The sequence below is a fragment of the Phyllostomus discolor genome, chromosome 5 (assembly GCF_004126475.2).
Source record: "Phyllostomus discolor isolate MPI-MPIP mPhyDis1 chromosome 5, mPhyDis1.pri.v3, whole genome shotgun sequence".
NCBI classification, from domain to species: domain Eukaryota; kingdom Metazoa; phylum Chordata; class Mammalia; order Chiroptera; family Phyllostomidae; genus Phyllostomus; species Phyllostomus discolor.
In genome coordinates, this window is record NC_040907.2 from 167,401,321 (window position 1) to 167,415,970 (window position 14,650).

At 41.7% G+C, this 14,650-nt stretch overlaps 2 protein-coding genes across 2 annotated transcripts in view; one reads left to right on the forward strand and one right to left on the reverse strand.

Moving 5' to 3' along the window:
• INPP5F (inositol polyphosphate-5-phosphatase F) overlaps positions 1-11,998 on the forward strand; it is a 67,904-nt gene extending 55,906 nt beyond the window's left edge. The window contains exons 15-20 of the mRNA XM_028512489.2: positions 1,205-1,403; positions 5,804-5,875; positions 6,988-7,061; positions 7,469-7,597; positions 8,161-8,248; positions 9,751-11,998. Of these exons, the coding sequence (XP_028368290.1) occupies positions 1,205-1,403; positions 5,804-5,875; positions 6,988-7,061; positions 7,469-7,597; positions 8,161-8,248; positions 9,751-10,909 (1,721 nt within the window). The 3' untranslated portion in view covers positions 10,910-11,998. The remainder of the gene's footprint in view (positions 1-1,204; positions 1,404-5,803; positions 5,876-6,987; positions 7,062-7,468; positions 7,598-8,160; positions 8,249-9,750) is intronic.
• A 1,007-nt stretch (positions 11,999-13,005) lies between these two features.
• Positions 13,006-14,650, reverse strand: part of LOC114497609 (minichromosome maintenance complex binding protein) — a 30,967-nt gene continuing 29,322 nt past the window's right edge. The window contains exon 16 of the mRNA XM_028513437.2: positions 13,006-14,579. Coding sequence (XP_028369238.1) covers positions 14,453-14,579 — 127 coding nt within the window. The 3' untranslated portion in view covers positions 13,006-14,452. The remainder of the gene's footprint in view (positions 14,580-14,650) is intronic.

A 14,650-nucleotide genomic window follows, 5' to 3' on the forward strand; every position in this document is an offset into this window, starting at 1 on the left:
TTCATTACAATACTACCTTATAGTATTAAAATAAATATAGAGTGTTCCGGATTAGAACCAAATGCAACACCTTATCCTGTGGTGTCTGAAAGCTTTGTAAATCCAATTTTTTAACCTGATATTGTCATACATGAAACATTTAGGCCAGTTAGTAATTTGAGAAGTCTGATGTAGAGAATTTTGGTTCATTTGCCATAGACAGGGTATGTGCTGACGGGAAAACTGGATTTTAGCAGTTCATTCAAGGAAAAATAAGACGCCTTCTTTCTGTTGGTTCATCTAGGGACTGAGTTATATCCTTGAGGACTCAGGTTCTGTCCCTGTCCCAGTTCTACCGCCCACAGCATCAGCTTCCTCCTAATCCTCAAGCTGGATCTCTTCAAGGCTGAGACAGAGAGGCCGGCGGCAGGCTGGGCTGTTGCTTCCCCTGTAGGGCCAGCGGTGGCAGGTGTCTCCCACGAGCCTCCCCCAGTCGCTTCGTCCCAGACAACCGCAGGAAATGGGATTATAATGACTTGTTACAGTTTGAGCCACATGCCACACTAGGAAGAAGTTAGCTTGTCTATTCAGATGCTTTGCCCATTTTCAAATGGGCTCATTTGTCTTTTCTTTTCCTCATTTGTCTTTTTATTCAGTTGTAGGGATTCTTTATGTTCTGGGTACAGGTCTCTTATCAGATATGATTTGTAAATATTCTTTCCCATTCTGTGAGTTGTCTTTTCCCTGTCATGTTATTTCCCTTTGAAACATAATAGTTTTTAATTTTAATGATGTTCAGTTTGTCTGTTTTTTCTTTTGTTGTGATTTTAATGTCCTATTAAGAAAAAAAAGAAAACATGCCTAATCCAAGATCTCCAAGATTTACACTTACGTTTTTTTATAAGAGTTTAATGGCTTTAGGTCTTCCTTTTCTTTTGTTTTTTAAAAATGTATTGGTAGCCCTGGCTGGTGTGGCTCAGTGGATTGAGTGCCGGCCTGCAAAGCAAGGGGTTGCTGGTTCGATTCCCTGTTGGGGCACATGTGCCTGGGTTGTGGGCCAGGTCCCCAGTGTGGGGCGCATGAGAGGCAACCACATGCTGATGTTTCTTTCCCTCTCTTTCTCCCTCCCTTTCCCTCTCTCTAAAAACAAACAAAAAATCTTAAAAAAAAATAAAATTTATTAGTAAACTAAGATGATGTTAGATATTAACACTTTCTATTCTAGACTTGATGCAAGGCATTCCAGTGACAGAAGATCTTTATTCCATATTTAACAAGGAGAAAGAGCATGAAGCTTTGCATAAGGAAAATCAGAGAAGTCACCAGGAACTTATTAGCCAGCTCTTACAAAGTTACATGAAGTTACTGCTGCCTGACAATGAGAAGTTCCACGGGGGCTGGGCCCTCATTGACTGTGACCCCAGGTGAGTAGGAGTGGTGTCCTGGTATCTAATGTGTTTATTTTTCTGATGTTGCTAAGTGTTCAAAATTAACACTAGAACTTGTCCATGAGGCTGTGAGCATGGTGTGCGGTGAGCATGGATGCACGGTGCAAGGCAGTTTTCAGGGTGAATACAGGGTGGGTACTAAGGCAAGCTGACTGAGGTGCTCACCTTCAGTCGTGATTGAGGGGGCACTAAAAAACTCAGTAATGAGAAATATTTTAATGTAATATCTGACATTAAAAAAAAGACACTTGTAAAACTGTGGTTAGCAGCTGGCTACAGGGTTTCCCTCCTAGGAACTGAGGTTTATTGTGTTAACGCACATAACTCAGCAGGAGGTGCAGTGGTGCTACTTTGGTTGGTTGTCAAGTGGTCCTGGCCTTTCTTAAAATAAATAGGCCACCTAATGCTTACCTTCCCTTTTAAAACAAAACCATCCGATTATAATCTTCATTATTATGGATTAGAAACATTTCAGGTAATTTTAGCTCTAAGAATAAAAGGTTCTATTTAGATTTTGCCTTATTTTCCATTTGTATTTTTTAAAGGTTTTATTTATTTATTTTTAGACAGAGGGGAAGGGAAAAAGAGAGGGAGAGAAACATCTATGTGAGAGAGAAACATCGATTGGTTGCCTCCCGTACGTGCCCCAACTCAGACAAACCCACAACGCAGGCATGCACCCTGACTGGGAATCAAACTAGCAACCCTTCACTTTGTAGTACAGTGCCCAACCACTGAGCCACAATGGCCAGGGCTGCATTTATTGTATTTTTAATAAAAGAGACATAAAACAAAACTAGACAGAACAATTATGTGCAAGTATCATTTACATATATTAAAATGAATTTTTAAATTATTTACTGTAGGTTCATAGAGAAACTATGACTTTATAATTTCATGAATTATTTTGTTTTGTAGTCAATACTGTAAGTATGGATGCAGTTTGCTGACTCTTAATAGATGAGGTTTTTCTCACACATAATTTAGCAGAATATTTCTGTGCTCTTATAAGCCATTTGGTAAAAATTTTTTTGAATCATGTACCTTGTTTTTTTTTTAAAATAGCAGACCAACTTAATCCAGCACCAAAAGGGGGAGTAATACTTTTAATTCCCATTCAGAAATAACTGCAGGTATCATGCCTGCATTTTGCTTGCGTGTTAACTTTGCACTCCAGTTTTTTAAAGGTGGTGTGATTGTCAATGTCATCTTCCTTAGATGAAGTATTTTTGTTTCTACTTTGGAGATAAGTGAAATAGGAAAAGACCGAAACGGCGCATGTCTGAAGCTGACTGCCAGAGAGCAGTGCCTGAGTAGCCCCACTGTGGTCACGACCCTGTTTAAATACCTGGCAGGAAGTTAATGGCAGGCAGTTTACAAATAGCCCCATGCTGGGCAGCAGGAATGACTGCTGTCCCCTTTTTCTTAACCTCCTAGCGCTCCAACTGGAACCATCCAGCACGGCTCTGGCCGATTGCTTGGTTTCTGCTCTCAGAGCGTACTTGGTGCCCACTCGCGGCCCACGGCCTTTTTTTCTCTCCAACGCTGAGCGCAGCTCGGTTCATTTCCCTGTGGACAGCCTCTGGCGTGTACAGCTGAGACCCTCCAGCGTCTCTGCGCCCTTTCGCTTGCACCACCGGTTGCTGCAGAAGGGCTCTGACTTGAGTGACAGCCAGTAAGCACCCGGCGGTGCACCGGGGCGCGGGGAGGAATCTTAATTGAAGTGGGAAGGGAAACCGGCGCACTGCCCAAGTGCCCTTCAGCATCGCCCAAAGCCCGCTCTTTATTTTGCCCAGGGCATTGTCCATGCGGACAGTCAATTACCCCTTCTCCGCTACCGGTTTGAGTGGAGCGGCGAGGCGGCAACGCTCAGGCGAGGGACAGTGCAGGATACACATGGACGCTCGGTCTTGGGGGCGCAGGCCACCTGCCAGGGTCCCCTCGAGCAGTGGCAGAGTCCTTCACTAAGGCTCCTGTGAACTCTGGCAGGGTCGGGTGGGGTGTGCAGAACCTGCGACCCCCTCGGCGCCCCTCCTGCCTGGGGCTGGGGTCTGTGATCTTGGGCTTCCCTGCGGACGGGACCGGCCGCACGTGCGCACTGGGCTCCTGCCGCGGCGGAAGTGGGCGGGCAGAAGCGCGGGAGTCCTGGGCGTGGCTTGGCGCGGCCAAGCTGCGGTTGCCGGGGTTGCCGCGGTTGCCGCGGTTGCCGCAGTCGCCGTGGTCGCTGCAGGCGGGAGAGCTACGCTGTGGCGGCTCGGACTGAGCTTGGACTCGTGGACGGACGGACGGACGGACGGGCAGACGAGATGCCGCGCTCCCACAGGCCCCCGCCGACCTCTCAGCGGTCCGCCAGTGCCGCGGGCAAAGCCTCCGAGCCTAAGCCGGAAGGCAGTAGCCTGGCGACAACTTTCAAGATTTTCCTCCTTTTTGCAGGACTTACGGTTAAAGTTCCTGTGGGGTTATATTTTTCTTGTAAATTACTCCTCTTCCAAAGTCTCCTGCTAATGTCCCCTGACGACAGTGGCTTTTACGCGACCATCGTCGCGGTGGTCGGGCTGCACGTGGTCCTGTCCGTTTTTGTCTTCGTGGTGTGGAAGGAGGGCCTGGCCGAGGGGTGGGAAAACAAGAGCGAGTAGAGCGGCCTTCGGAGCTGCGGACGCGGGGGAGGGGCGCGGCGCCGCGCCCCAGGGGGCTGCTTGCTTTTCCCGTGGGGCGGGGAGTCCTCTTGTTTGTGTATGGGGGGCGGGGGGGGGGAGTCCAGTGTCCGCCGCTGCGGACACCAGTGAACTGCGGGTGGGGGAGGGCTGGGGTTTGCCGCGGCTGCCTGTGCTGTGCCAAGTGCTTTTTTCAGAGGACATGATGTTTTTGACTGAGGATCATCTCTGACTGGTGTAAATATTAATGTCAAATTAGGAAACTAGGATTAGGTGACACTAGTGGATAGTACAGTATTTTTCATGTCCGTGTTATGGCGTAGTGATTTTTATCGCTCGACTCAAGCAACAGTTTTGAGAGTGCACGTAAGTATCGATGCACAAAACTAAATCACAGCCTACAGTGCTATTCTGCATTCACGGTGAAGCTACTGGAATCTTTGATACTATGGGGTTTTTTTCCCCTCCATGGATTGATTAATTAGTGCCCCTAGTTTGGACCCACTGGTGTATTATCGGGTCCTCGCATCTTATCTCATTCATTGTATTTTTGGGTACATTTCATTAGGTGAAAATTGGGAATTTGTTATTGTAGGTTAAGACCATTAGGGTTACACTGCAACAAGGTGCTGCTGGTGTAAAACACTGCAGTTGAAGCTTTCGGTGAAATTTTCTCTGCAGTGTGTAAGGGTCGGACAAGGACCTCATCCTGACGCAGATTAAATACGTGACTGAAATTCAATGTATACATGAGTTTTCCGTTGTTTTTTCAGTAGCATTTTGATAAGTATTGGCAAATAGGTATGGAATTCTGAGGCCGAATTATCCACTCTTGTAGTGGAATTTGGAGACTTATATAAGAACACATATTAGTTTCCACCTTTTGTTTGGAAAGGCTATTTCTTAATATTAGGTGAATATTAGATTAAAAATTCTATTTGAGGTCACATTCTCCCTGTGTTAATCTGTTGATTGTTTTTAGATTTTCTACTTTGACTCTTATTTGTAATCTTTAAAAGATGTGCATTTTACTGTAGTTTTTGGTTTATCAACACTCATCCAGGGTTTAAACTTTGTTACTTGATTTTAGAGTGGAGGTAAATATGGCAAAATGGACATAGAATAAGGAAATGTTTGCTGTTCTTTAAAGGCCAAGTAAATTAATCTGTAACGAGGAAAGGGCAAAGTAGCTTGGGCTCAGTTCCATGTTTGCACGTCACATTTATGGAAAGTTCTTTCAAGGGATGCCTTCTATATGAACGTAAAAATTCCCTTAATGTGCAGTGTCATTTCAAAGGGTAGGTCATGTGAGATAATCTAGATTATTTCTTCCTTCTGAACGTCACATTTTTTTTCCAGTTCCCCCCTTTACTATGGCCAAATCCCTCCCCCCCCCCCCCCCCCCCCCCCCCCCATTATCCATTTCCCCTGCATTTCCATTCCCTCCCTCCTGCTCGGCTACCCCTCGGAGAAGGGACCTCTCTTCGGCTCCAGTCCTCCTTCCTTCCACCCTCCCCAAGCTGGATTCCTTTTTCTTCTTAAAAAATTTCCAAATGGATAGATTGTACACATTTAATTTCAGAAGTAGGATGCATTGATTATTTGATTTCTCCCTCCCCTCCCCCACTCTTTTATGATAAGTGGCTCTCCTAATAAAAATAAGCTTGGCAAAAATGTAGATGAGAATAAAAATGCTTAACCACGTGTGTCGTGTTTGTCCAGCCTCATTGACGCCACTCACAGAGATGTGGACGTGCTGTTGCTGCTGTCTAACTCTGCCTACTACGTCGCCTAGTAAGTTGCTTATTGATCCAGAGCTTTGTATTTTTTGAATCGGAGTGTATGTCCATTTTAAGAAATTAAGAATCTGGATTTGTTACATATTTTAAGAAATGTCATTGAACCGCTGGACCTCACATAACTGTTGCATCACTCAGACTTTTATTAATTTGAAAATGTTATGTTATAGTTGTATCAATGTGTTTATGTAATATTCCTTTAGCATTGAGTATTATTTCCTATATATCTCCTGAGTTTTGATGTCTTCCACCTAATTTTTTATTGTTAATGACCATATATCATTGTTTTTACTACTGTGCCTTAGTTAAATGTTTCCCCGTTGTGAGGCATTAAAATAACTTTTTTTTTACTATTGTGAATGATACAAACAGCTACTTTGTGCTGATCATTTTGCCAGTGTGTTTGTGTGTGTACACACGAGCACACTTGTACTTCTCTTTGGCTACAAGGTTATCATTTTGGTTATATCACTCGGTTACAGTAATGAGTGATAAGACTTTTGTGGTTTATTGCCAGACAATGCCACTAGCAAAAATACAAGTACTTTCTCATAGCCTTGCCTTTCCCTAATACTTACTTTCTTTTCAGCCTTGTGTGAACTGTCTTTTTTCTTTTTAGTCCCTGGTCCAGGTCCCTGTTGGCATTGATCACATGGATTTTTCCTTCTTGATTAGGTTGTGATTTATCTGCTGTTATTATTCACAAATACATAGCTTCAGTATATGTACCTCTGTACTTTCTGCCTTCCTTTTAGGTTTAGGTTTGTCGGGTTTTGTTTTGTAAGAAGTTTTATTACTTTCCTGTGAATTGATTTCTGTAATGTAAGATCTATAAACTGATTTTCCTTTAGCTATTAAGTATATATATGTTAATCTGGTTTCATCTAGTTTTAAAAATATTTGTTTAACTGTAGGTATTGCACTGTGGAAGATTTTTTCTTTTTTTAATATATTTTATTGATTATGCTATTACAGTTGTCCCGTTACCCCCCCCTTCACTGTGGAAGATTTTTAACTGCATAGTAGTTGTTACTGTTATACCTCAGCTGACAAGACAAATGTGCTTTTGATTTTAATCCTCTTTTTAATCCCTTTTCCTTTATCTAGTTATGATGATGAAGTTGATAAAGTAAACCAGTACCAACGACTAAGTCTAGAAGACCTGGAAAAAATAGAAATAGGTAAATGTTAAGATACTAACCAAGTCACCGAGAGCGAGTGCTGTCTGTTCCAAGAGGAGGGCAGACTGTTTACGCAGTCAGTATAGCCTCTTACTAGACCCGGAAAGGGGTGTTCCCAGTAGTCTGTTTTTCTAGGACTCCTTTCTGTTCTTTAGAGATTAGTGACAGATGTAATCTAATAACCATTTTTTATTACTCGTGAAGATTATCGCAGGGATCAAGAAAGTTTAAATATTTGAGACTGCAAAAGAGTTTTGATGAATAGTCTCATCAAACCAAATTGTCACAATAAGCTTATATTTTGGGTGCTTTTAGATTATGAAGAAAAAGGTGCTAAATATCTTTGAAGATTTAGGAGAAAGTAAATGTTATGTGAAAGATTTACACATATTCATTTGGGTCTTCAGGTCCTGAACCCACTCTTTTTGGTAAGCCAAAGTTCTCCTGCATGCGACTGCACTACAGATGCAAAGAAGCCAGTGGCTATTTCCATACTCTGAGAGCTGTAATGCGCAATCCAGAAGAGGATGGGAAAGGTAATGAAGAGAGATGAAATTAATGAGTGATAACTTTTTATCTGCTCTTTATAAGCCCTCATGGAATCGGGGGTACGTGCCATTACCAGCTAAATGATCCAGAGAAATAGCTTTGTGATTTGAGACCTTGAAATAGCAACTTTGTTCTCAGCAAGGCAGGGAGATTATTTGAACTGAGGATATAGTTTGGGGCAAGGGAATCTATAATGGGAATTCTGTGTGTGTGTGGCCATGTGGATGCTGGGCTTTTCCCACCACATATGCCTCTAGTGGATCGTAGTCAGGGACCATGTCTGTCTTGTTCACAGCTGTTACCTTGGCTTCCAGCACTTAATTGCAATTGATCTGGTTCCTTTGCTCTTTATTTACTCTTCTGTTAAGTTGGTTTTAGATTTCTGAATTAAGTGGGGGAATAATAAATAAGTAGCAGTTTTCTATAAATTGAAGGAAATAAATGTATTTAACTGGACGATCACAGATTTCATTTAGGATTCTGAGTTAGAACTGCTATTTTTTTAGTATGTTTTTGGTGAAAGTGGCAAGCAATTATATTTGGGTTTCAGATACCCTTCAGTGCATCGCAGAGATGCTGCAGATCACCAAACAAGCCATGGGACTAGATGTGCCTATAATTGAGAAAAAACTTGAGAGGTGAGTGTGCTGCTTTGGTTTTCTCTCAAGATTAAAGACATTATTATCCAAAGTCTTTCTTCTTTAAGAGTATTTGCACAGGTCTGGGGATCACATTGTGGTAATGGGTTGGTATTTAGAAAGGGAAGTATCACATCTCTGTAGATCAAAAAGTAAAACTTTTGGTTAAAATCACGGCCACATGTGGTATGATTTTAAACTCTTAAAATATACTGGGGGGGAGCACTCAAATTTAAATAACTTTGTAGAGAAAACAGCCAGTATATTTTAAACACTAGTTTTTTTAATAGAATTGTTTCTGTAGTTTTTAATGTTGTAATTTTTATGAGTCTCATGACCAGCAATTCTGCATGACTAAGAGTCTCACATTCGAGATACCTGTGGCAGTAGCACAGTTGTATTTATAGCTGTTATGAGGGATCAAAAAAGAAACTGCTAAATTTAGTTGTGTTAAATGTCCCAAAACTTTTAAAATAAATTCAGATAACCCGTAGGAAACATCAGCCAACAAAATTCTTCCCCCCACCTCTCTGCCTGAACGCAGCCCGACTGGAGTCTGTGTAGACAGCCATGGCTCCCGTGCTGTAGATCCCCATTTACAGTTGGTGTCGCCTTGGCCCGTTTAGACCGTGGATGTGGAGCCTTTGAAATGTGATTGGCCTGAATTCTGGGTGTGGGTTTTGTTTTTTTTTTGTTTTTGTTTTTTTTTGGTGTTTTTGAGAAAAATTTATCCTCAGAACGTGCAAACACGTGGGCTGAGGCAGCAGTTGGCTGCCCTCAGCCAGCTGCTTCCCTCCCTTCCTCCAGTCTCCTCCCCCTCCTGTCCGATGCCTGCGAGAGCACAGGTAAAGCACACATGCAGCAGCAGGCAGCGGCCAGCTCTGAAGCCCGCCAGAAAGAGCTGCACTGAGTGGGCTTAGGACACTGCAGACACGGTCATGTTTCCGCAGCGGGGCTCTCTGTCGCACTTGATGCCTGCCTGAGGACGCTGAGGGCAGAGCACGGGTGGGAGAGGTCTCTGGCCTGTTCGCTGCACTTGGGGTTAGAGTCTCACGGCCAGGCCACCGTTCCCCCTCAGTGCCTGGGAACCGCTCACCGATGTCACGTACAAAGGCTTCTGCTGCCATTTAACTACTGCCCACTGACTGCGTCAGAGACTTAGTACGAAAAAGAGTAAGATGTACCTCATTATCTTTTAGTACTGGTTATCTGCTAAAATGACATTTTGTATATATTGGCTTAATTTAAGTAAAATACTATTAAAATTCATTTCACGTGTTTAATGTGGCTGCTAGAAAATTGTCAACTACATCTACAGCTCACATATTTCTGTTGCACAGTTCTGCTCTCCTGTCGACTCCAAGGGTGTTCTGAGTTTATCAGTTAGCAGTGCATCGTCGAGAAATTGGAGCCAATTTAAATAATAGCATTTGCACTTTAATAATTGGAACTATTATGTTGAATTCCATGGGGAATTAACTTTGTTCTCTTCTGATTTGTAGGAAGAGCAGTAAACCTCATGAAGACATTATCGGCATCAGATCTCAAAACCAAGGCTCTCTGGCCCAAGGAAAAAATTTTCTAATGAGCAAATTTTCATCTCTAAATCAGAAAGTGAAACAGACCAAATCCAATGTAAATATTGGCAATCTACGAAGGCTAGGAAATTTTGCAAAACCTGAAATGAAGGTTAATTTTCTAAAACCAAATTTAAAAGTAAATCTTTGGAAATCAGATAGTAGTCTTGAAACCATGGAAAACACAAGCGTGATGGATAGTAAAGTCCAGGCAGAGTCTGATGGGGAAATGTCTTCAGATAACGACTCCTACCACTCCGATGAATTCCTTACAAATTCCAAGTCTGACGAGGACAGACAGCTAGCTAGTTCTTTAGAGAACATAGGGCCAGTAGACTACGTTCTTCCCAGTTGTGGCATTATTGCTTCAGCACCTCGGTTAGGCAGTCGGTCCCAGTCCATTAGCAGCGCTGACATTAGCATTCACGCTCCTTCAGAGGTGACTGTTGCCGCTCATGGAAGTGAGCTTGGAAAACGCTGCGACTCTCCTTTGAAAAAAAGTCCTTCTGCTGATCATATACACACATTGACTGGCTTTGCCAAGCCTGTGGATATTTACTGCCACAGATTTGTACAAGATGCGCAAAACAAGATGGCCCAACTGTCGGAAACCAGATCTGTTTCTCAGCAGGCTAGTGAGGAAGGAAATCAAACGACCAATCAAGTCTCTAATGAAGAAACCCAATCTGAATCAACGGAACAGATACCGTCTCGACCATCTCAGCTAGATGTGTCTTTCTCTGCAGCAGGCCCACAGTTTCTGTCTGTTGAGCCGGTGCATTCGGTGGTGTCTCAAAAGAACCCCGGCCCTGGGTCCAGCGGGCTTGAACTTGAGACAGGACTTCACGTAACCCCGTCCCCTTCGGAGAGCGGCGGCAGCAGAGCAGTGTCCCCCTTCGCAAAGATCCGGAGTTCCATGGTCCAGGTGGCTAGCATGACCCAGGCCGGGCTCACCCAGGGGATCAGCTTTGCGGTGGCCAGGGTCCAGAAGAGCCCTGCAGAGCCCGAAGTGGTCAATGAAGTCCAGCAAAATGAACTTAAAAATATGTTTACACAGTGCCAGACACGAATAATTCAGATTTAGTTCGTAGTCACAAAGAATCCTGTGGCTTTTACCTAATCTGCCCCCTCCAAAAAAAAAAGTTTCACATGTTAGGCTCTTAACCTGTACTGACTTGGAATCTAGGGATCTTAAATTGTCAGTTGGGAACGGTTGTCACAGGTTTCTAAATTTGAGAGGACAACGGAAGTGCATCATCCTACAATGTGTAGGCCTGAGTAGCTGATACACTACAGAGCAGTTTGTGTCTCTGAAGGTAATTCAGGAATAGATTACTTTGGGACGTAATCACCTGAACCTTTTTGGGAGCGGGTGAGTGGGTGGGGTGGGAGGGTTGAGTGTATGAAGTGGACACAGGATGGTCATGGATGCATTTAGGGATTAGCATTTTTTATAATTTTTCTTCATTTCTGTGTTACCTCTACAAGGTAATACATTTAGTTTTAGGTGACTTTAAAAGTGTTGCTAATATGGAGAAGCATTTGGAAATTTAAAACTTGGTTTTGTTTTGATGAAGAATTGGTTATTGGCATAGTCAAGAAATGTCTGCCCGTTTAATCCTAATTTTCCCCTTCTAAACAAACTTTAAATTTTCTGCCACCTTGTACACCCCAAAGTCTAGGAGCATTAAGACATGTCAGTCAGAACCTGAGACATCAGATGTGAATACCAGCACCTATTAATTTTGCTGTTTTCAGGTAAGAACGTACACTTACTGGATATTACTAATTCTTAAAAGTCTTCAAGTTTTAATTTTCTGTAGGAGTCATTCCTTAACATCTTGTATAGACTATTACAACTATTGAAACTTAGTCTGAGCTCAGTTGCGCTGTAAGTTGGTTTCATGACTGTAAACCTGACCACATGGAAACGGGGCCTCTTCTGTAAGCCCATACATTAAGAAAGTTGCACAGTTTATTCCAAACAAGTATTGGTTTGTCTGGTATCTTTAGAGCCTTACTCTGTTGAAGTGATTCTCAGCTAAACATTATGTCTGTTGTAACTTTGATAAGTATTTCCACTTTTGTTATTTATTAGCGGTATCTTTTTGTGTGTGTGTGAAGTATCAAATCTTGTGACTATTTAAAAATAAAGTACTGTTGTAATTTAAAATGACAATGTATGAGAATTCCTTGAATAACATTTTAAAGATAAGGGTTTGATTTTTGAATCAGATTGAAGACTTCACAAGCAAGTTTTCTATAACTAAACACTTGGTCCTAGCCTTTCCAAATATTTTACTCTTTTTGAAGTATTTTCATTTTAAAAAATGATGAAATGGATCCCAAACCACCAAATTTTAAAATCCAAACACTGAAAATGAATGTTTTATCCTGTTCTTTACCAACTTTTCTTAAATATATTAACTGTCCCACAGCACAAGAAAATATAAGTTATGATAAAATGTGTTTTACGCTCCACAGAAATTAGTTTCAAAGAGATTTTTGAAAACTGAAATTAAGAAGGTGATTTTTAATTCCAGTGACGGTGATGTCTGTTCAGTTTCTTGGTGATGGAAGTAGATTAACATCACGTTAGCCTGACAGCTATAATGCCCACGCGTGCAGCAGGGAGGAAAGGACTTCCGAAGCTTGGGGGCCTCTCCCGCCCTGCCCGCTTCCAGCGGGACGAAGTCCGAGGACGTGGTTTTCCACCGAGAGGCAGCAGGATCTCCTCCACACAGACCACATGGGATGAGCTTTATTTCTTGGAAAGAGGGTTTTCCTTTCAAGGGAACTTTTTTCTGCTAGACCGCACTCCTCTGGTGTAGTTTTACACTTCACATTGGTACAATAAACACAGGGTCACTTATCTACTCTGTTGAAGTTTATTCCCGTAAATCCATTGAGGTTTCATTTCTAAAAGTTTGAGGAAGGTCTAGTCCAGGGGTGTGGGACTCATTCACCAGGGGCCACATCAGCCTCGTGGTTGCCTTCAAAGGGCTGAAATAATTTTAGGACCATATAAATGCAACTACTCCTTAACAGGTAAAGAGTTGAAACTACATTCGGCCCTTTGAAGGCAGCCTCAGGGCTGGGGTGGCCCCCAGTGGAAATGAGTCTGACACCCCTGGTATAGTCTATGCATTACAAAACAGTCCAGGATACTAAATATAAACAATTATTTACATTAGTTTGTAAAAATAGATTTGAGTCTAGGAAAAGTGAAACAACTAGTAAATTTTTACTTTCATTTGCTAGGCATAGTACATTCCTTGATTTTTTCAAAGCTGACCCTGTTTCCTTGGTTAGCAATGTCAATTTAGGCCTGGCGGGTGGACTTGAGGGAATCGTTTTAACTGAACTCTTAATGTTCCAGTTAGGTAAGTTACTGACTGAAATAAATTAACCTTTACATACAACCACCGATTGCTTAAGTAATGCTCTAACCTTTCCAAACATTCTGGATTCCATAATTAAAATGTACAGCATTGATTTGCTTTCTAGCTTATACATGATACTTTTGTTCATTTAAAAACTTATGTAAAAACTAATTGGTCTGAGGAAAACCCTATTTACAGTTTTATCAGGGCATTCTAGACTAGCAGATAATGTTAGTTCAGCCATTAAAGTTCAAAATCTAATACAATCATTAAAGCAACTAAGTGACATTAGGAAAAGAATTTAAAATCTTTTTTTCTATAGAAGGCACTTTTAAAAAGTTTTTAGTTTTTTTTTTTGTTCTCTTTATATCTGGGCAAAACAACCTCATAGGGCAGAATTTGCTCAAGTGTGTTCCCATAAAACAGTGGTTCCCAAATGCACTGGGGTGAAATGAGAAAAATAAGGACAATGGAGTGTTTTTTCAAAAAGCTACATTTATTCCATTTAAAGGAGTATCTCATTCTGAGATTTTCCTCTTATGAAAAAAATAATGGTGATAATACAGTGATTTCTTTCAAGTAACTTGGCAAAATAAATTGGCAACCTTGTCCATCTCAAATTTTTGAGAAACATTGTTATTGGTCTGTGAATTCCAAAAGGATGGGAACCACTGCCCACGTGAAAGACTAGTTTCACAGGTTAACAACTATGAAATAGGAAAATGGTTCCATGATCAGATGTTTGGGAAGTCCTGTGAAATTCTGTGGTTTCATTTCCCAAACATCCAACCACTAAACACATTCAGATCCACTGTTAACTGGAAAGACGTAAAAATCTGAAGTGAACAACTGCAGACTTCAGAATTGCTACGATTTTCTTCAAATGACGCTGATGCTAGCATTTTAACAGAGTCTGGCCTATGACTTAGCTGAAGCTAAGGAAATGGTATAATAAACAACATTATCTTATCAATATTAAACTTTTAATATCAAATACATTTTTTTGTACATTGTTACTAATTTATATAATTATAAAACAAACTCCAAAAGCTCCATAAAACCAGCAAGGTAAAAGCCCTTACTGAATATGATATAAACTTCAGATGTCACCAGGCTTGATTTCAGGAAAAGTCATTGGTTTTTTGATACAAATTATCTACAAAACAATGTGGTATAAATGATATTTGAATTATACAATAATGTGGCTACAATTTGCCCATTACTCTTCCAGAGGCATCAGATTTTTAAAGTTCATTTCCATTCACATATTTCTGCTGCTGAAGCCTGGTTCTTCTCAAAGACTCTAGCTGCTTTGCTCTCAGCCACCGTTCCCTCGACAGTGTGGTCTGGCCGGCACTGAGAGACAGAAACCTGCGTCGGGGGAGAGACACAACTTAAGTCCAGACCTAGGAGATAGCGGTCCTGTGTTTTTTCATTTTTAA